The 20,823-nt window shown below is 42.2% G+C and overlaps 1 protein-coding gene across 6 annotated transcripts in view; it reads left to right on the top strand.

Annotated features, from left to right (window-relative positions):
- The window catches only part of CHCHD6 (coiled-coil-helix-coiled-coil-helix domain containing 6), a 184,991-nt gene that overhangs the window by 62,720 nt on the left and 101,448 nt on the right, over positions 1-20,823 (top strand). For 4 of the 6 annotated variants that reach the window (XM_081900551.1, XM_081900552.1, XM_081900553.1 and 1 more), the window contains one exon: positions 3,444-3,527. The exons of the other annotated variants lie outside the window; for them this stretch is intronic. In XM_081900551.1, the coding sequence (XP_081756677.1) occupies positions 3,444-3,527 (84 nt within the window). The remainder of the gene's footprint in view (positions 1-3,443; positions 3,528-20,823) is intronic. 6 annotated transcript variants of the gene reach the window in all.

Here is a 20,823-nt window from a genome sequence, read left to right on the forward strand (position 1 = left end):
CAGCCTAGTGTGCCAAGAACCATATTCACTTTGTGTACCTTGCAAGTTTGGAATTTATTTAGCCTCCTTTTTAAAAGACAAATTTCTAGCTCTCCTGATGCAGAGGAAAGTCTGGTAACCCAGCAGACTGGTCTACAGACTGGGTCTAGTTTTGTACTGCTAGCTAGTCATTATTTTCTATATGGGCCAGATGTAGCACAATATACTACTGACAAGCATTATTGCCAAGGGAAGATTTAAGAAATAGAAGAACAGATGGAACTAATCAAATGGGTGCTGTCTGTTGTGAGTACTCAGTAGTGATGAAAAGATATTCTGTACATGCTCAGTATAAAAATAAATAATTAAATCAAGACTATAGTTTCATTATAATTTAATTGATTTACCCTGTGAGCAAATCCCATTCTATAATATACTGGTGGCTTTGTCTTTGATCATCCAGCAAGCTCTGTTGGCTTGGATCTTAAGATAACTTAACAGCAGGAATGTTTACCATCACCTCTTCCCTCCTGTAGCTACTTGTGTCCCTCCTTCAAAAAAACAAAACAAACAAACCTTCTCTGAAGGGTTCAGAGCCTGTTCCTGAAGATGGAGTGTAGGAGGGTGCTGGGATAAGAGAAATTGCCCCAAATCAGATCTTACACACATACCCACAGTCTACCCCATATTGTCCAGGACCTAAGGCCAGCCCAAGGCATTTTGGCACCTGAGGCGAACCACAAAATGGCACCCTCCTCCCTGTCAGAGAAGAAGGGGTATGTGAAGATCTACATCAGGAACAAGGGATCTGCCACCCCCATACATCCTGCTGCCTGAAGCAATCAGCTCACCTTGCCTCATGGGTGGGCCGGCCCTGTCAGGGGCAGGATTCAACTCTTTTTGGAAAGGGTGGGGAGTACACAGGAAGCTGTAGAAGGAGACTGGAAACTTTCTAATTAGAATTGGTATGTAACATTTCCCTATCACATTCTCATTTTTTTCTGCTGGTATAAGCATTTTACTCGCAGTATCTGAAACTTTGTTGGCTACCTGTGGTGTCCATACTCTCTGAAATTGTAATTTTCACAGAAGCCAGCTTGCTTTGGGACATCACAGGGCTTCTGACTTCAGGTGGGGAATAAGTAGCAGGATAAAGTGAGCTCTTAATAAATACCCTGTATTCATACAAAATGTCCCTGATTGCCTAACCCAGTTTTGTAATGTTTGATATGGTGATATTTCAAATGACACCCTCTCTGGGTTTACCAATACATATTTCAAGCATAACAACAATGCGTATTTCAGTTCGCAGTAATAACAGCTGGAGGTGAAGTTAAAAACCAAAAGCATCTTTTTAAGCTGAGCAGAATGTTTTGAGGTTCATTTTCCTTTCTGCCTTAGTTCTCTCATGAGTATCATTTTGAAATGAACATGTTATTGAGAACAAGTCTTAAAGTTGCAAGAACTTTTCCCTCCCTCCCTCTACCACCTCTAATCTATAATGGAAGTCATACTATTGGGCTAGTGGGAAGTCTGAGCAGCAATATTCTAGCATTGCTTTGTCAATACTCCAACCATTTCAGGTTCTCTGTTTTAGATCTTCATCGGTCAGGAATGGAAGCTTTGCATACGATGTTAGTCTCTTGTTGCTTCATTAAATCCTGAGGAAAAGCTGTGATTAGTATGTATTAAAGTTAAGGATATTCTTCTTTCATAGCAACTCTTTCTCACACCAAAGGAAGGCATGTGAGGATGTACTTCTGTCTCTCCCATAGTAGCTGGAAGAATCAAAGAATGCTGCTCAGGATGGGAATCAGAAGCAGAAAGCTTCTGCTTTCCCTCTTTGCAACGGCCTGGGGGTGTACCTTTTAATTATCCTGATCTGGGAGGAAGTAGAAAGAAGAATTTGCCAGCCTGATTTTAATTGGTTTTGAAAAGCCTCATTGGACATGTTAGTCAAACAAACATGGTCTAAAGTAGAGGTAGACAACCTTCTTACTATGTAGGGCCCCATTGCCTCAGGGGATATCTGCCAGGGGCAGCATGCCAGTGAGACCGGGGTCAGAAGTGGGCAAAGACAGAGCCAAAGACAGATGGGTTACCCCACTTTCTATCTCTCCAGTGTTCCTTTTCTGCTATCCTTTATTACTCATTTCTGCTACCACCTTTCCCTTTGTTTTGTCCTCCTTTCCACTCACATTAAATTGGGCCAGGGGCTTCATGTGACCCACCTGTGCTCTGAAGCTATACATGTGCCTGGTGCTTTATTTGAATTAACTGCTAGCTGTATCCTTGATGGCATCATGTGTGCATGGCAAATGAAGTGAGTTTGCTGGGTTTTGGTATTGGTAAGAACAGGATTTACTTACCTGTGAAGCACCCTCCTCTTAGCATGTTCAACATCCTCTCTTTATAGGGATTTGGCTAGGGCAAAATTGTTGACTGGTCAAATGCCAACTCTCTGTGACCCCATGGTTTGTCTTCCACCAGAGAAAAATGGAGAAGGAAAAGACTGACAACTTGCATTTTCAGATTTCTATTATTCTCTGTTATTTCTTTTCCTTGGGATGGCAGCTGGCCATAAAATGACAGCTCTGAGCCCACAGGGAACACTTCTGACTGGGCTGCTTAATCAGAGCCAGTTCTGGAGAGGGGGAGGGATGGCAATTCATTTTATGTTACATCTGTCATAGCCCCCTCCCTTATCGTTGGCCTACATGCTTTAGGCAATGATTCATGTGTCCTGTTGTGACAGTGCAATCTGAGTTCTGGGGCCCTTATCACTATTCTCAATTTCACTCTGAACCTCATTATTATTATGCAGCTAAGGAATGGTGGGGTGGTGAACAGGAGGAAAGCCTAGAAGGTGCCTTGTGAAGTTCAAAGTGATATCTGGCACCTGCAGGATTCTTAGTTGGAAGGTCATCGGTGCCACTTTGGTTCCTGACAATGATTTGGGAGCCCCCAGTAATCTAGTGTTTGAAGCTAAGTGGGTATGCATCTCATCACCTATCTAGGTCCTGGTTTCTTTCTTAAAACGTAAGAAAGCATTCAGACATGGAAGCCTCCAACCTGCAGTCTGAGGTGGTACATACCCTGTATTAGTCCAAGACTCTAAAACTTCATTGTGCTGCATACCTTGCTTAAGCAGTTCTACTTGCTGTAAGCATGGTAGAGACATCTGGTCGCTCCAGGTCGAAGCACCTCAAGAGTATTTATCTTGGCAACCTTTTCGTTATGAGGCACAGAAAATGAAAGCATTAAATAGTATGTCAAGCTGAAATAATTCATTCTGAGAGAAACAACATTTGCCTTGCAAGCCTTCTGGTGTAGTGTGGCATATTGGAATTGCTTTCAATCTATACCCTATCCCAAGCCTTCTCCCAACAATGGCTATCTCCTTCCTTCCTTCCTTCCTTCCTTCCTTCTCTTTTGTGAACACCTTGTTTTGTATTTCCTTGCAGTCCCAGGAACTGCAGTGGAAGGATGAAGAACTGAAGAGGAGAGGCACCTTCTACAAGGAGCAGTTGGCCCACATTGAGAAGAAGGTGAGGCAGCGTTGTCTTTTATTTGCAGTGGCTGAATGCTAACAAGATCAGACATCTATCTGAGTGGATCAGCAGAGAAGAGAATTGAGAACCTTTGTGCTGAAACCTGGGACTGCCAGCCCCAATTATGTATCTGTTGGGGCCTCCTCCTCATCACACACTGTTAAACTGCTTCACAAGCTGAACCTTTTAAGCAACTCACATTTTAAAGGATAATTGGTTTTTAACTGGATGATTTTCTTTTTTATTATTATTTTAAAAAGCCACCTCGTTTATAATTCATAGTCCCCCACCCCGACCCCATACTATGGGTTTGGTTGAAAGCTATGTCACCTTTTAAAAATTCCCTTTGTTAAAAAAAATCTGTGGATTTTTTAAAAAAACCCTGTGAAAATAACCTCAGATCATTCCATCCATATGAATTAAAGTTGTTATTATTAATTTATCTCTTGGGAAACCAACAGATCAAAGTGTGTTGCTGCAAAATGTTGTCTGCTCCTTTGCTAGATAAGCCTTTGAAATGAACATGATTTAAAGAGATACCATCAAGCATCTTTTCAGCCTAAAATGACCTTTGCAAATCCATTTAGGGATTTGAATCTCTCCCCTGAATGTGTGGTTTGCATTTCTGTTTAATTGTTTACCAGGATGAGTTTTAAAAATTGATGGCATAAGAATTGGAGCAACCACATTATTTCTTAGGAACTAATGTGTTCTTTTCAATTCCTAGCTAAATGAAGCAATGCTCACAATAGCTTTAAAAATGTGTGAAGAATAATATTCCATAAGCAATTAAATCTCTTGACAGGCTTGGTACCTCTGAATTTTTTTGGGGGGGTTGTTTCTGTTTTTTAAAAGTAGATACTTAATGTTTATAAAGGTGGGGTGAAATGTACCCAAACAACACTGATTTTTTAAAAATAAAATATTGATATCAGTCTTCCACAACCCTATGCTCCAGGTAGTTCTCAGTATGGCAAGGTATGATTTCCTATGTGGTGGTTTAGAGGCACCCTTTCTTAATTTAATAACATTTTGATGTTTTTATTCTGAATAGTTTTCAGTTCTATTCTACCCAATTAAACTGACTGACACAACTCAGAAACCAGGTATACAAGGTGCTAAGAGAAGTGTCCTCAGCCTAGAGAATGCTGTTTAAATTTATTTGTTTCTCATCCTGTCTGCAGAAGCTTAGCCAGAGTCTGTTCTTTCCATTTTTTGTGAGAAAAGGAGTGTAGAGGGTGAAAAACAATATTATGTCTATTTTCATAATAGACAAATTACACTCTTTCTTTAATATCACTTCAAACTGTATTAGAGGTCAATAGTACCTCCATAGGTATACAAAACCCCGTTACAAACCTGATTTCTCAAACTTTTTTTCCAGTTAGAACCAGCAAAATTGAATTGGAACTTTTTTTTCATCATAGCTAGCATTTTGCAGAAAGCTGACTAATTCAGCTTTTGTGGTCACTGTGAGCCCAATTGCATCTGCAAATGCTTGCAAGCAACCTGCACTCTTACCTCAGCAAGTGGCCAGACTTAATAACTACTCTCAAGCAAAGATGTTTTAGTTGACCACTTTCCTCTGTTCATGGAAAGAGCTTCATATAATGTCTTGTTGAGGGTTGCCCTCAACACTTTCCAGAGCACAGTGCCAATGTCACTGGCCACTTTCAGAAGAATTAATAAAGCCCTCAGACTTGATGATCTGCTTCCATCCTGAACCACTAGTGTTGGAGACAAGCCTGCCTCTGTACATGACCTTTAGGATATGCTTACCAAGACTCTCCCACAATGCTTTGTGCCATATGAGAAGGTTTCAACTGATGAACCGTTATTGCCATCCAGAGGAAGTTGTCAAATGATGCAGTATCCAAACCCACAAAGTATGGCATACAAGTATGGCAAACACAGAGTGTTTGTTGTGGGGGAGGAAGGGAAAGGAGAATGTTAGCCGCTTTGAGACTCCTTCGAGTAGTGATAAAGCGGGATATCAAATCCAAACTCCTCCTACAACTCTGGTTGTGTTCTGAATCCAAAATGTCATATGTTTATGACACAGGCATAAATGAAAAGGAGGAGGGAGAAGCCCAAGAAGCTCAAAAAGAAGACCAGACTGTGGTTCAGAAACTAGCAACAAGTTACACTGTTCTGCTAAAACATGGGGTTTAGCCAAGGCACATTTTGTGACTGGTTCTGCCCCTGCACCACAGTTTTGTGACTGGTGGGCCTCAGTAATTTTCCGCAATCTCAACTGTGCCCTGGGGGTGGGGGTAGAAAGTTTGAGAATCCATGGTCTAGACATATAGCCAGTTTACCTGGGACTTCAAGAAAGGCAGCCTCAGAACTGATATGAGCAGCCACTGCTTATACCAAGAGAAGGGGAAGGCATCATCTCTGTTGTTGATGCAGTGACAAAGAATCACACCAACCATGTGCTTCATTCATGTAAACTTTTTGTCTGCCTTACTCAAACAGCTGTGAAATGTGATAATGTGCATAGCCTGCTTGAGTAGCGTGTGATATGGTTGCAAGATCTGTGAGGTTTGTTGTTACAGGTAATTCACAACTCACGATTATTTTAATTCAATACAGTGGTACCTTGGTTTAAGAACAGCTTAGTTGATGAACAACGTGGATTAAGAACGCTGCCAACCCAGAAGTAGTTGTTTTGGTTTGTGAACTTTGCCTTGGAAGCAGAACATGTTTCGCTTCCTGTTGAGTGTGTTCCATTTGAAAATTGAGTCCCCTGCTGCTATGGGAAAGCACGCTTTGGTTTAAGAACATGCTTCCAGAACAGATGAAGTTCATAAACCAAGGTACCACTGTACTTGTGCAACATGGTCTTTTAACTTGCAAATGCTGTCATACTTAATAACTTCCACCAAGTATTTTAGTTGTATGGCTTTCTTGGCTCCAGTCCCAGATTGATTTAGTCAGTTTGATGATGGGCTGAAGTCAGTGGTAAGTGGACTTATTTTGGCAAGGGTGGATACTACTACTAATAATAGCAATTTTATTATTTATACCCACCCGTCTGTCTGGGTTTCCCTAGCTATTCTGTCCAAAGTATAAAACAGTGTTGCTCTACTACCAGAGGCCTCCCCCTCCTGCTTTGTTCTGGTTTAACTTTCAGTTTACAGTGATTATACAGCAGGCTAGTGTTGGAGACGCAAGACTGCCGCAGACGTTCATTACATGTGCTACATAGGTCTGAAATGTCCCAAGAACAGTGGGTTTTGAGCATTGGTATGTTGTGTTACTTTGACAACCATAGCGTTAACAGAAGGACCATAGAGCACATTTTGAATGTTGTGCAGATGATGATCACAGATTTAGCCCTTAGCATCTCGAAAAAGAAAGATCTCAGACTACTTGAGATAGGAAAGACCTCTGCCAAGGACCCAGGAGAGCCGCTACCAGTCAGCATAGACAGTCCAGGGCTAGATGGAGAAATAAATCTGGTTGACAATAGCTCAGAGTACCATGCAATTTTAGTCTGTAGAAAAAAGGCAGACCTCTTTCCAAGTGCCACCATTTCCATTTTCTTTTCGGCAAAACATATTCATAGCAAGTTGCCTTTGCACACTTAGCTACATCTAATCTGTGTAATTAATTTTAAAAAAGAACGATTTAAGCTACTGCCCAACACTGCTGCTTGCGTTTAAATTCCATTTATGTTTCATGGGGATTGTGCAATGAAATCTCAAACAATCCACCAGTCATCCACTCTAATTATCGCAGTTGTCCATATGTTCACAAGCAAGGGATTTATATATATATATAATTTCTCCTCCTCTAAATGTGCTTCTCTCTCTAGATTTGTATTTCTTAAAGTGGAAATGACTGGTAATATTTATGTATGTATCCGTTGTTTATTGGCTACAGAGAAAATGTATACAGAATTGTTGCTTGTTTATTTTTAAATATCTTACTTTCCCCCTTCCCAGTTGTGTTTTCTCTGCAAATCTAAAGCTGCAATCCTTACACACGTTTAATTTGAGAATAAATCCCACTGAATTCAGTGTGTCTTATTTCTAAGGAAACATACCGTATTTTTCGCACCATAGGACGTGCTTTTTCCCTCCTAAAAAGCAAGGGAAAATGTGTGTGCGTCCTATGGAGTGAATGCAGGGGGGAGGCAGGCGGGAAAAGCCCCCAAGAGCCGCACCCAAGCTTCGTGCGCTCTTGCGGGCTTTTCCCCAGGAGGGAGAAGGGACTGACTGGCTGCATAGTCCCTTCTCCCTCCTCGGGGAAAAGCCCCCAAGAGCGGCACGCTCTTTAAAGGCTGCGCGGCTCCTGTGGGCTTTTCTACGAGGTGGGGGAATCCCCCCACCTCCCAGAAAAGCCAGGAGAAGCCGCGCAGCCCCTTTAAAGAGCGCGCGGCTTCTGCGGGAGGTGGGGGAAGCTGCAGCAGATTCCCTCCTCCCGGGCTCCCTTTGAAGCGGCAATGTGGGAGGGGAGCAGCTTACACTCGTGTAAGCAGCTCCTCTCCCACTTTCCTGCCTCAAAGTGGAGGGAATCCACTGCAGTTGCGAGCAGAGGATCCATGGCTCCGCTTCCTTCTCTTGAAGCAGGGTGCGGGGGTGCAGGGGGGAAAGAGGGCAGGAAATAGATGCCGGGCAGGAAGACACAACCACACTTTGACCACTGAAGTCCACCCCAGCCTCCCCAGATTTCCACTGAGACGGCCAGGCTAATCTCGATGGCCATAAGTCAGGCTCAGCATGATTAACTGGACTTAGATTAGCCATGGTTCCCCTTCCTACCCTCCTCTGAGGCTCGCTTTAAAGCAGCAAAGCAGACAGGAGCCGCCTGCTTTGCTGCTTTAATTAGTTTAGTGCAACATTTGATTCAGAATATTTTTTCCCGTATTTTCCTCTAAAAACTAGGTGCGCCGTATGGTCAGGTGCGTCCTATGGAGCGAAAAATACGGTACCTGGAATTGGGCTGTAATTAGGCTTTTAAAACAAGATTAATGGATGTTCTAGCTGCAGGAGCTGGTATTTTAAACCCTCGGCTCCATTGCATGTTGTTGAAATATATTTTCTCCCTTTCTCCCAGTCGCCTGTGCACGATAGGAAGTCAATATTAAGGGCAGGTTTTGTTTCCTCATTTTATGGCACTAGATAGTTTTCTGACCCTTAAACACCAACATTTTGCTGGTAATAAAATAGAAGAATGCTTCCAACTGTCGTAGAATGAGCTTAGATTAGAGTCGGAGATGGAAGGGGCTGGCAGAGGAGAGAAATGTACTTGAAACAGTGTAATAAAGCTTAATTGTATTAGTTTTGAAAAAGATTTTCGATCTTCTCCATGGATAATTTTATTCCTATAATGGTTGGAAAGATGGAAAACGCAGCACCGAACAATCTTTTATATTAGCTGCTGCTTTTATATAATTCTGCTTTCATTTCTTGAATACACACAGACCTTGACTTTTTTCCCTTCTGTAGTCATTGCTTTAGAACTTTTAAAATCTTTTTTTTTTTTTAATGAGATTTAGTGGGAGACAAGTTGAGGGGAAAACTTCTGCACAGCTGTTGTTTGGCTGGATTGTCACGGATGGATGTTCTGGAATTACAAAGTTAGACTCTTCATGGCGTTTGGGGAAAGTTGGATGGGGGGCGAAAAGCAAGGTGGTGATTCAGTGTGAAAATGAGAGGCCCAGATCAACCTCTGCAAGAACAGTCTTCCCCTTACCCCATCTGTGCTGTTTCTAAGGCACTGATTTGGCTCTGACCCTGTCCACGTGGATTAGCAAGGTTGTCCTCTAGTTATAATATGCAAGCTTATTCGTTTCAGTGGATGTTGTTTTCACATAAATTGCTGCTTATGAAACTGAGGCCTCAACTACACCCCCTCCCAACTCTCTTAATACACACATGATGCCTGTTGCCTGTTTATCAATAAAGACTTAGCTGTTTTTTCAGGAGGCCATTAGGACATTGAGATCACTGCTTGCTGGCTTCTCGCGGTCATCTTGTTGGTCACAGTGAGAAGAGAGTGCTGGACCAAACAGGCCTTGGGCTTGATCCAAAAGGGGGGTTCTTGTGTTCTCCTGGCCAGAGGACATTGGTTTCATAGGTCCATTTAGAAAATGCCATTCAGAAATCATCCCAGTGGGTGCACCTAGTGCCACAGTTCTCAAAGTGTAAGATAGAGGAGAGGTGAAGTACCATTTCCTCCCTACCTACTATTCCTGTACTATTCCTGGTCTAAACCACTGAGCCTCTTGGGCTAGCTGATCGGAAGGTTGGCGGTTCGAATCCACATGATGGTGTGAGCTCCCGTTGCTGTCCCAGCTCCTGCCAACCTGCCAGTTAGAAAGCACGCCAGTGCAAGTAGATAAATAGGTACTACTGTGGCGGGAAGGTGAATGGCGTTTGTGTGTGCTCTGGTTTCCGTCACGGTGTCCCGTTGCACCAGAAGCGGTTTAGTCATGCTGGCCACATGACCCGGGAAGCTGTCTGTGGACAAACGCCTGCTCCCTTGGCCTGAAAGCGGAAGTGAGCGCCACATCACATAGACAAATATGACTGGACTTAACCATCCACGGGCCCTTTACCTTTACTATTCCAGTCTAGCTTTATGTCTCATGATTGGCCTACAATGCAGTCTGCTGTCGTACTCAGTCACTGTGCATGTGGTCCTTGTTTATTTAGCTTACTCATAATGTTGATTGGTCAGTGGGGCGTTTGCTTCTTGGAATTTCTTCTTCAGTGGACTTGGATCACAGTTTGAGCCTATAATGCCTCATTTATGTGATCCACCTGCCTCTGTGTCAGGGATGAGAACATTGGTTGCTATCAGACGTATCTATTATGGAGGTCCCAAACAGTCCTTCTGACATCAGAGTTCTAAGATACAGCTATACCATTTAGTTATCTACCCTCCAATGCAGGATCATCCAGTTACTACTGGTCACAGTGTGCCAAAAGAAAAGATGTATTGCAGAGAGGCTGATGTTGTCTCATCTTGTCAGTGGAAATATTTATTAGGAGGCATAGCCTGCTACAAATAACTGAACAGTTGCATGCCCATGGAGAGAACCTCTTTTCAGTTGTTCACAGAAAGTAGGCTTGCACTTCCAAAGTTGGTGGATTAAAAAATACTTTGTTGTTGTATCAGTTGCTTCTTAATGTTACAAGAGGGTCCGGTGGTGTATTTTCAATAGATCAAAAATCTCTTCCGATTAGTTACACACTCCAGTTAACCTTGCTGTTTGGTACCATCCAAAGGCCTCCTGTTATGTTGCTTTTGACAGTGGCATTAACTCTGGGGGCACATGCCCAGTATTCATTTCTCTTGGAAGTACAGTATATTCCCAATCATGCGCAGTGATTGGCTGTAGTAGTCATGGCTGGACTTTCCATATCTGTAAAGGTGTTGCCATAACTAAAAAGGATGCTGACTTCTCACTGGTGGTTAAAGAAATAGCACCATATATACTTATTTAGAAAAAAACATTTAATGTTCCTATGTATATATTGTTATGGTTGATTTCATAGGTACTTTGGTAACTGATATGTCTCCTGTTCTAAAAGTGTGTTTTAGTCATTATTTTAAAGAACATTTTTATACCATTTTACATAAACCTCAGATTTTTTTTTTTTTTTAAATTAAACAACCTATGAATCTTGCTACATAAAGCAACACACACATATAAACAATTACCACTGGAATATATACCATCCCTGGAATTCATGTAAAGGATGGAGGTGGAATAACAGCTGCCTATTATTGCCACTGGTTGGTGTACTTAATCTTCCTGGGACATATATTTATGAAGGGCAGTATAAAAAAGCCTTAAATAAGATAAAAATGAATATACTTATGGAGTAACGTTCCTATTGTGTGTCGGACGGCGTTCTGTACTCCCTGATTTATTTCTCTGGAAGTGTGTATATTTCAGTGCGATTGGAGAGGGAGAGTTACCAGTGTTATTCCTTTGCTCTTGTTTTGGAGCTGTCAAGACCAAAAGTTGCTAATGTGAAAGTGCTGAAGGGTGGGATATTAGGTAAACCTAAATTGAATTAGCAAATGCCAAGGTGACATTGTTAACATGCTAATTAGGACCAGGAAACCCTAATCATCACATAATAAAAGTATATTGCCTAAAAGCAGGTACATTTTTCATGTTGAGATGAAAAAAGGATATACATTAAAAGCAACTAATTAATCTGCGGAGAGGGAAAAATCACACAGTTTATAGGTTAAAAGCAGTATCTCTTGAGGAGTTAGATAATCTGCAGAGATAGCATAGCAAGTAGAGTTGAGTGCATTTAGGGGTTTAGCATTCCCTTGAAAATTAATGCTTCTGAATTAAGGCTTGTTCAAACAAATCTAGTATACACTACCTAAAGGAGCTCTAATTTTCGGGGGGAGCCCCCCGCTAAATTGGGGCAAATTTGTGCATGTCTGATCTAACTGATAGCACTTGGGAAATGCTTTAGCTTCCTTAGGAAAACATTTGATTCTTCTACCTATTCTGTAGGTAGAATGGTCTTTTGTGAATGATTTTGTGGTTCTGAATCATACTGCTAGCTACTTGGTGATGGTGCTTCATTTCTGAAAAAAAAGATGAGCCCCAGGGCTAAGGTATTCCAGGAAGCTATGCAATGCACACTGCTCCTTAATGCTGCATGTGTTGGAGCAAGCTGTAATTATTTAATAACGAGGGAAGGGTACTCGGCACATGCTCAGAGGCAGTTTTCAATATAGATACTTCATCTGTTTTAATGTGTTGGGGAAAAGGTTCTGAATCTGAATATAGATGCAAATTAAGGCCTGCAGCTGTTGACTCCCTCAAGATATGTGTATTTTTAAAATAACAAACAACAACGCTTCAAACTTATTCTCTTATTTACAAATACTGTAATTTATGAAGGCAAAACTACACTTAGATGTTTCTTTTTAAAAATACACAGAATTTTTTTTTCCAGAACAAGAGGGGACAAAGACTGGAGTGGCTGTCAATTTTATAGGGTCTAGACAAGCAGGTATAGACCATTCTGGGCAAGCAGAACAGTTCCAATAAACACTCTTTGCAGTTTTACCTTTCTTACACAATGTTGTTGTTTATAATATTTCATCGCAAAAAAGCACTTTCAGTGACATCTGTTCATATTTCTCTTTGTATTTTAAAATGTCTAATGTCTTTCTAGAATCTGGGTAGTGGGCAGAAAATAATTAAAAGGGATTTTTAATGGGAATGCTGAACCCCTCTTTAGGCACTGAACCATCTGTGCTGCCCGTACCTATAGCTTGATTTAGTGATGCAATTAAGTTATGGTGACTAGGATTGCTAACTCTCTTTATTTCTGTCAGGGTCTTGTCTCTTTAGCTGCAGCATAATAGGAAGAAGTTCAATAGCTGAACATTTGCCCACTATGGACATGTACTGATGAGGGGAAAACCTTCAGCTGCAGCTTTCCTGCCTGTCATGTATAGGGACTCTAATGTGGAGACGGAGCAGGAGAGAGGTTGGCAGTCCTGTTAGCAGCTGGGCACCAAGGGATATATTACTGTCCTGTTTTCCTTCTAATAGCCACCTAAGCAAATGAAATATGGCCTTGAAGTGTCCCATGTTCAAACTGACAATCTTGGTTGGGGCCCACTAAGGTTGAAAAAGAGTATTCAGGGCAAATTGGTCTGAGTTTTGGTGGCTTACTCATCATACAAATTCCACTTGACTGTGGAGGAGACAGAATATAAAACAATCAAATCTATGGTAGGCCCAAAGGAGTGATTAATGGTTTGATTTTATTGTGTATGGATTTATTTTTTGTTTGTTTTAAAGTGTTCATAAACTGCTATGGGAGGTAGTTATGCCTTAAGAGCGGTACATAAATGCCATAAATAAATAGTTCACAAGGGATTCAGGATGCTTGAGGTCTAGGGAAGCTTGCAAGGAGTCCCCAGATGTCAGGCCTTGTAATCCTTGGTGCCTGACTGCGCCCATTTTGAATTTTGAACACAAATTCATCTCCTGAAATTGGGTAATCCCTTTCTCACTTCTCCTAGAATGAAAGTTGGAGGTTGGGCCTGAAGGTAAGCAGATGCTGATACTTGTTGTAGGAAAATATTGAGACCATCTGTTGTATCAGCCTTGTAATGCACAAAGACTTCTATTCAAAATATTTTTCAAATTTGAGCATGCTGCACAGATGAAACAGCAGATCATTTATGCTGAGAGAGGACCCCCAAGGCCTATGTTCATAGGCTACTACGAGTTAGAGTGCAGTTAATACCATTTACCAACAACACAGTTTCAATGCACTGAGAAAAGTTTTTTTAGGTATTGTACAGTATAATTTGTAGATGTACCAGATATGGCTACAGGGGATGTGCTGGTTGCTAAAAGCGCAGTCCTATGCATGTACCATATTTTTCGCACCATAGGACGCACTTTTTCCCTCCTAAAAAGCAAGGGAAAATGTGTGCGCATCCTATGGAGCGAATGCAGGTGGGAGGCAGGCGGGAAAAGCCCCCAAGAGCCGCACACAAGCTTCGTGCGCTCTTGCGGGCTTTTCCCCAGGAGGGAGAAGGGACTGACTGGCTGCATCAGTTCCTTCTCCCACCTCCCAGAAAAGCCAGGAGAAGCCGCGCAGCCCCTTTAAAGAGCTCACGGCTTCTGCGGGCTCTCCGCTAGGTGGGGGAAACTGCAGCGGATTCCCTCCTCCCCGGCTCCCTTTGAAGCAGCAAAGTGGGAGGGGAGCAGCTTACACTCCTCTCCCACTTTCCTGCTTCAAAGTGGAGGGAATCCACTGCAGTTGTGAGCAGAGGATCCATGGCTCCGCTTCCTTCCCTCGAAGCAGGGTGTGGGGGTGCAGGGGGGAAAGAGGGCAGGAAATAGATGCCGGGCAGGAAGACACAACCACACTTTGACCACTGGAAAGTCTACCTCAGCCTCCCCAGATTTCCACTGAGACGGCCAGGCTAATCTCGATGGCCATAAGTCAGGCTCAGCATTATTAACTGGACTTAGATAAGCCATGGTTCCCCTTCCTACCATCCTCTGAGGCTCGCTTTAAAGCAGCAAAGCGGACAGGAGCAGCCCGCTTTGCTGCTTTAAATAGTTTAGTGCAACATTTGATTCAGAATATTTTTTGGTGTGTTTTCCTCCTCTAAAAACTAGGTGCGCCCTATGGTCAGGTGCGCCTTATGGAGCGAAAAATATGGCAAGCTCAAATGTAAGTTCTATCCAGTTTAATGATACTGCTGGATTTCAATCTTAATTAGTCAGTAGCTTATGGGCTCTTTCATTTCATAATATACTCACACAGGGTCCTACCCTACTTGTGAGATGTCATTCTGGTGTTCTACCTGTGAAATCCTTGCAAAGTCATGCTTTGCAGTATAAAGGAACAGAAGGGAAATTTATCTGGAAAGCAAAACTAAATTAGCACCTTAGAGGTGGTAAAAAAGTGAAACATTTAATCACAAGAAGTTCCTCGGAAAGATGGTCTGAGCGTTCTTCTTTTGGCGAAAGGGGACATTTTGTCTTGAAAAAGAGGAAGTTCTTGGTAATTCTAAGATGAGTACAAGATGAGCAGTGGAAAAAAATTTCTATATTGTATCATTGATCAAAACCTTATTGTCAATGAACATGTATTTCAATGAACAATTAGAACTTCCCTGGGCTGTGGAGTTCCCAGCCAGTCACAGGTTCATCTGGTACATGGTAAGCATCCACTGTTAACTATTTGCAGGTTCTCTGCTTTTTTTTGCTGATACTGATTAAATTGATCCTTGGTGGCGCCAGTCTTAAGAAAGTAGGTCCTAGGAGGTAGAGTTGGGGGAGTGCTGTTCAGTGCCAGAGACTTTGGGAGTTCTGCAGGATTCTATCTTTACTAAGGTCTGTGATCATATACTTGAGCTTTTCAATTCAGCTTTTTCTTATTTTTATGCACATTAGTAGAGCTTCTGTTTACTTGTCTCCATAAAATAGGATATGATGTCTTGAGTCCATTCATGAGGTATGGTGTATAAAATGATTGCTTGTTCTTTTTGGATGAAAGACCTATTTTGGTTTAAAACATTTTCTAACAGAACTGCAATCCCTGTTCTAAATTCCAATGTACTCATTGCACATCAAGGCAGGTTTATTTATTCATTTTTTTAAAATATATTTATGTACCATAAAATAACAGTGATTTTTTCCTTGGTTTTGACCCTTGAGATGTATATTTTTAGGACCCACCTTATTTCTATAATTTTGAATTGTTTTAAAATGGTTTTAATATTGTTTTGTAACTCTGTGTTTTAATCTTGTAACCTGTCCTGGGACCTTAGGGTGAAGGGTGGGTAATAAATTTTATTATTACTGCTACTGTACATACAAGCACACACAAAGCATATGAAAAGTTAAAATCTGAAGTCAGCTAACTATATTATGGAAGGATGCTTTCTCACTAGAACAATAGGTTTGAACATATTACACCAATCCTGGCCTGACTGCTGAATAGTTTCTGGGCCAATTAAAAGTACTGGTTTTGACCTATAAAAGCCTAAAATGGCTCAGGACCACAATACCTCTAGGACCGCCTCCCCCCATATGAACAGAGCCTGGGACCATCATCTGAGGTCCTTTCTTTGTGTGCCTCCCCCATGAGAGGTCCAGAAGGTGGCAACCTGAGAATGGGCCTTTTCTGCAGTGGCTCCCCATATGTGGGATGCTCTCCCCAAGAGGCTCACCTTCATTACATACATTTCTTGTCAACCAGGCGTTGGCTGAATAACATTCTATGACCTTTTAAATATGTTGGGCTGTGTGTGTTATTGGTCTCTTTCACTTTTGTTTTTGTTTTATTATGTCTTTTGTGTTTTTCATTTTGTATTTTTATGTTGTTGACCACCCTGTGATCGTTGGATGGGTCTTATAAAAAATTTAAATAAATAAATAGATACCTGAATAAGCTTGAAGGAACAAAAGTTTCCCTTGGGTGTTGAAAAAGATGGTGCCTGCTGACTCTCTTATCAGCAGAATCTTCCACGGTACTTGCCAATGACATTATGGGCTTGGTTTCTTGTTGTTGCCCAGTGAGCCTCACCAGCTCAGGGAATGACCAAGGACACTCCTGCAGATTGTCTTAGTCAGTGAGTTACAGCCAGAGCACTGGCAGCTATATTTTTCAGGTTACAAAAGCTTGTTCAAGGTAACTCAGCTCAATTTTGAGAAATTACTCCATGCTGTTAAGGCCCTCCAACTCTTTATAGAGATGGTCTTGGGGGCAAAGGATTGGCCGTGCTGGTGGTGTCCTGCTTCCGTAACCATTGGGTAAAGAACAAATAGGAAATACTGCCTGCAGTTTTTAAGCTGGTATCACTTGGCCATTTATCCTCCGTTTTTTAAAAATGATAGTATAGGACCAATCGATAAGGGATAGAATTTTCATGTTTTTAACAGTATGTGACACATCTTAATTTTAGAGTTGCTCCCACAGCTCAATATTGCTTTCTCAGCTTTGCTTTTGCCAATATTTTTCTATTACCATGCATGACAATCTCTCTTGCATTAGTTTCAAAAGTTGTGTCAGTGTCCAGGAGCAGCTGTATTAAGCAATTTTAGTTCTCCCCCTGCCCCCTCCACTTAGTCACCATGTCCGCTGGGAAAGACTGCTGTGTTCTACCATTGGCTTGGCTTTCACTGTGGCTTTCAAAGCTCTCTGCTTGATTTCCCCATTAATGGCTGTTTCACTAAAAGCTTGTAAAGTTTCGTTGTTAATATACCTCACTGCACCTGCTTTCAAAGATGAGTGAAATTGATTGGTAATTTGATGAACTCAAAGAACATTTATATTAGGGTAAATAAAATGCTCTAGATGTCATTGCTGCCTGCCTCTTGTTGCCTGTGTGTGTATGCTCAGTATTAAGTACTGTGTTGACTGATGTACAGTGTATTACATCAAATTACAAACAGCTTCTATGCAAACAGCAACTAAAGTGTTTGCTTCCCTTTTGGTCTGCGTGATTAGTGCGAAGAAGCATTTGGTGCTTATATGCTGAAGGGAAAATTGCCTGAGTTTCATGGCATATTCATTCTCCTGGTTTAGACACCTTAGTGCAAAGCAGGAATAGTACTTGGAGTGTGTCTCTCATGAATGAAATAATCTTAGATTTGCTTGTGGAATGAACTTAGCATTGTTGCAAAGAGGTGTGGTGTGGTGTGGTAGCTCCGTGCTGTTTACAGAGGTGCCACTGAAGAAATGGGGCAGGCCCCCACCCCATCAAACACCCTTGTCAGTTACATTCACCCACAATGACTTTCCTTTTTGTTCTTTTCAACAGGGAGAGTGTGAAGGAAAGTTGCAAACACTTAACAGTCTTTGTTTTCTAGAATGCTGTGCCCCATATGAGACTCTTGATGCAGTGTGCCCCCTCTCCCCCCTTATTTCCTTTTTTAAAAGGAAATACATTGTGTTGATTTGCATCACCTGATACGGGGGAAGACCAACCAGGATGCTCAAAGGTGGGATGGAAGGATTAGGTCCCTGTTGCTTTCAGCGTGGTTTTTTTTACAGAGGTTGCTCAACATGCTGGAGCCTGACGACCTCTAATAAAAAGTTTTGAAGAACGTGACAGCGACCCGCTTCTTCCTTCCTTCTTGCTGTTTGAAAACCCAGGATGGAAGGAAAAGGGAATAAGTCCCCTTTCTCTTCCCACTCCTGCTTACCAGGCCCACAGTCTAATGATGCATAATAAAGAAAGGAAAAGGAATGGGGAGGGAAGAAGAGAACTATCACTGGAGGAACTATTCCATCACTATCTGATTGGTGGGGTCACGTGCCTCTCCCGTCACACTATCTTCTTCCTGGGAGGCAGCCTCCAAGTGGATATAGGTCATCAAGTTGGTGGCAGAGGCCTGAGTGTGCGTCTCTTTCGCTTTGCAATCCCAGGTAACTGGCCGCTGGAAAAGGATGTTCTTTCATGCAGGGGCAAGGGAAGCAAGCCGTACAGCTGAGCATTATGGCAAGGCCAAGTCATATGTTGAACCAGGTAACTAAGAACTTTGGCAACATCACTTGTGTCTTTATTCACATGAGAAGATTGGGGAGAGTTACTCCATCACATTAAAGAAATCAAAGAAGGTCAACTAGGACATCTGTTATATCTGTAAAACAGGTCATATGAAACTATGGTGTTACCAGCTCAGCGAATTGGGCCACGGCTGATCATGATCCCTTGGCCTTTGCAAGTAAGCCAAGCTGAAGAATTCTTGCTCCCTCTTTTCCCCTGGCAATATATAGATGGTGTTAAGCAGAGCTTCAGATTGTTTAAAACTGCAGATGATTCCAGAATTTACTGTGTTTTACCACTTCCAATTGAGTATGTCATGGTATTTCCCACATAACATTATAATGACAGCTATTGAAGTAAACTGTATAGAGCAAACCTCAGTTTATATAAATAGACATGATGACACACAACTACTCTACAAGAAGTAAAGAAATGACAGTAGTGGCTAAGGAGCAAGATGTATCTGACAACACTGGTTTGAGAGCACAACAGCAGATAATATTACAGCTTCTAAACGTGATGAGGGAAGGAGAAATTCACACACAGAATGCTATTGTTAACTTGACTTAAGGACGCTCTCCCACTTTCATCACCTTTTTGAGGTGATACTGCATCTGGAATAAAGCATTGGCGTCTAGTAAAATGGTTTAGGCCTGTGTATGGAACCTGAAAGCAGAATTGGCAGTGAAGCCCACTGCCCTGGTAGTCATACAAAATCTGTGCAAGGCTGGCAGCAGGCGAAGGACAGTAAGCAACAGCAATGTAACCTATAGGTTAGAACTGGATAATCGGAGGAGCGGGATGGGAGGCAAAAGCATGCAATTTTCCCTCCCCCCCCCCCAATTCAAACAGAAACAGCCCCAAATGTCACTCTAAACAACATGTTTCATCAAAGCAGGGCAACCCATGACTTGATTGTATAGGGCCATTATTCGTGTAGCAACAAAATGGACAAGCCGTTCGCTGCTTTGCTTACAACTCATTTGAGCCATGAACTCAGCTGCTTTCCATTTTACCTGTGCAGATGGATTAGGTGCAGGTGCCTTGGAGGTTAGTGGCATGAGCAATGCAACTCCCACATTCCATCCTCCCTCCACATTCCTTTCCGGGATGCCTGGTTTGAGATTCTGGAATGCTTTTCAGATGTTCAAACAGTACTCAATGAAAGTGTGGGAGCAGGGAGCAGCATTGCAATGGCAGGTTGTCCTCCACCCACCCACATGCATTCATTGAGCCCTGTTTGAACATCTGTAAGGGCTATAGTCCTCAACACTTCCATCTCTTCCCCCACCCCCTTTCCCCTCCGGTTTTCTATAAATAAAGCCTGTGAAAGCAACAGGAGGCACATCAGTAGCGAGAAGCCTGCAGTATGATAGCTGCAACTTGGGCAGCTAACCAGCCAAGCACTTACTTCCTGCAAGCATGCCTGTCACCACACGAAGTCAGACCCAGTGGCATCTGAACACTGTTGTTGTTCCTGTTCCAAATGACAGTGCTACAAATAGCTTAATTCTACAGTATTAGTTGTGGGAAGAATCAAATCTAAAAACAAGTAAGATTTGTACGGGCTCCCCATGCTGGATGATTTGTACAGTCTTGTATAAACTCCTCACAAAGCTCCTGTCTCTTGTAATTAGCTGTGGCCTCCAGATATGTGTCAGTGTTTGCTCTCTTTCTACCTTGGATCATCAAAATGAAGCTCATGGTCTGCTAAATGGTGAACCTTGCCTCATCAGTTGTCAGGTGATGCTTTTAACTCAGCTGGGGGCTTCCGTTGTCCTCTCTTCCCCAGTGTCTCAGGGGTTTTTTGCTTCATTCCCTTGCTTAGTGCTGTAAGAAAATGACAGGTTTAACATGGCACAGCCTTTGCATCTTCTCTGTATGCTCCCAATCTTGTCTAAAGGTCTGTCTGTTTGGACATGCCACTTAGTAGCCTGCTGGCCATGTCCTTGACTCTTTATTGAGGAAATGGAAACAATCAGGACCTAAATGAGAGGGGTCCTTCATCTGTATTCCCATGTTAAGTTCCAATCATGGAGTAGGGGATAAGAGTTTATCCTAGCTACACCTCTATATATGACTTTTGGGAGCATAGGGTTACCCTTGTTCCATCATCATGGGCGTTGCTTATGTGGCCCTTCCAAATTCTTCTCTTTACAGGGCTGCCCAGGTGCTGCAAATGGGGATGCCATAACTTCCCTGTCCTTTTGCAACTGGTACAGATTGTTCTGACAACCACAAAATGAATGAAACTTAACATTTTGGATCAGAT

The sequence above is a fragment of the Podarcis melisellensis genome (assembly GCF_964234715.1).
Source record: "Podarcis melisellensis genome assembly, chromosome: 2".
NCBI classification, from domain to species: Eukaryota; Metazoa; Chordata; class Lepidosauria; order Squamata; family Lacertidae; genus Podarcis; species Podarcis melisellensis.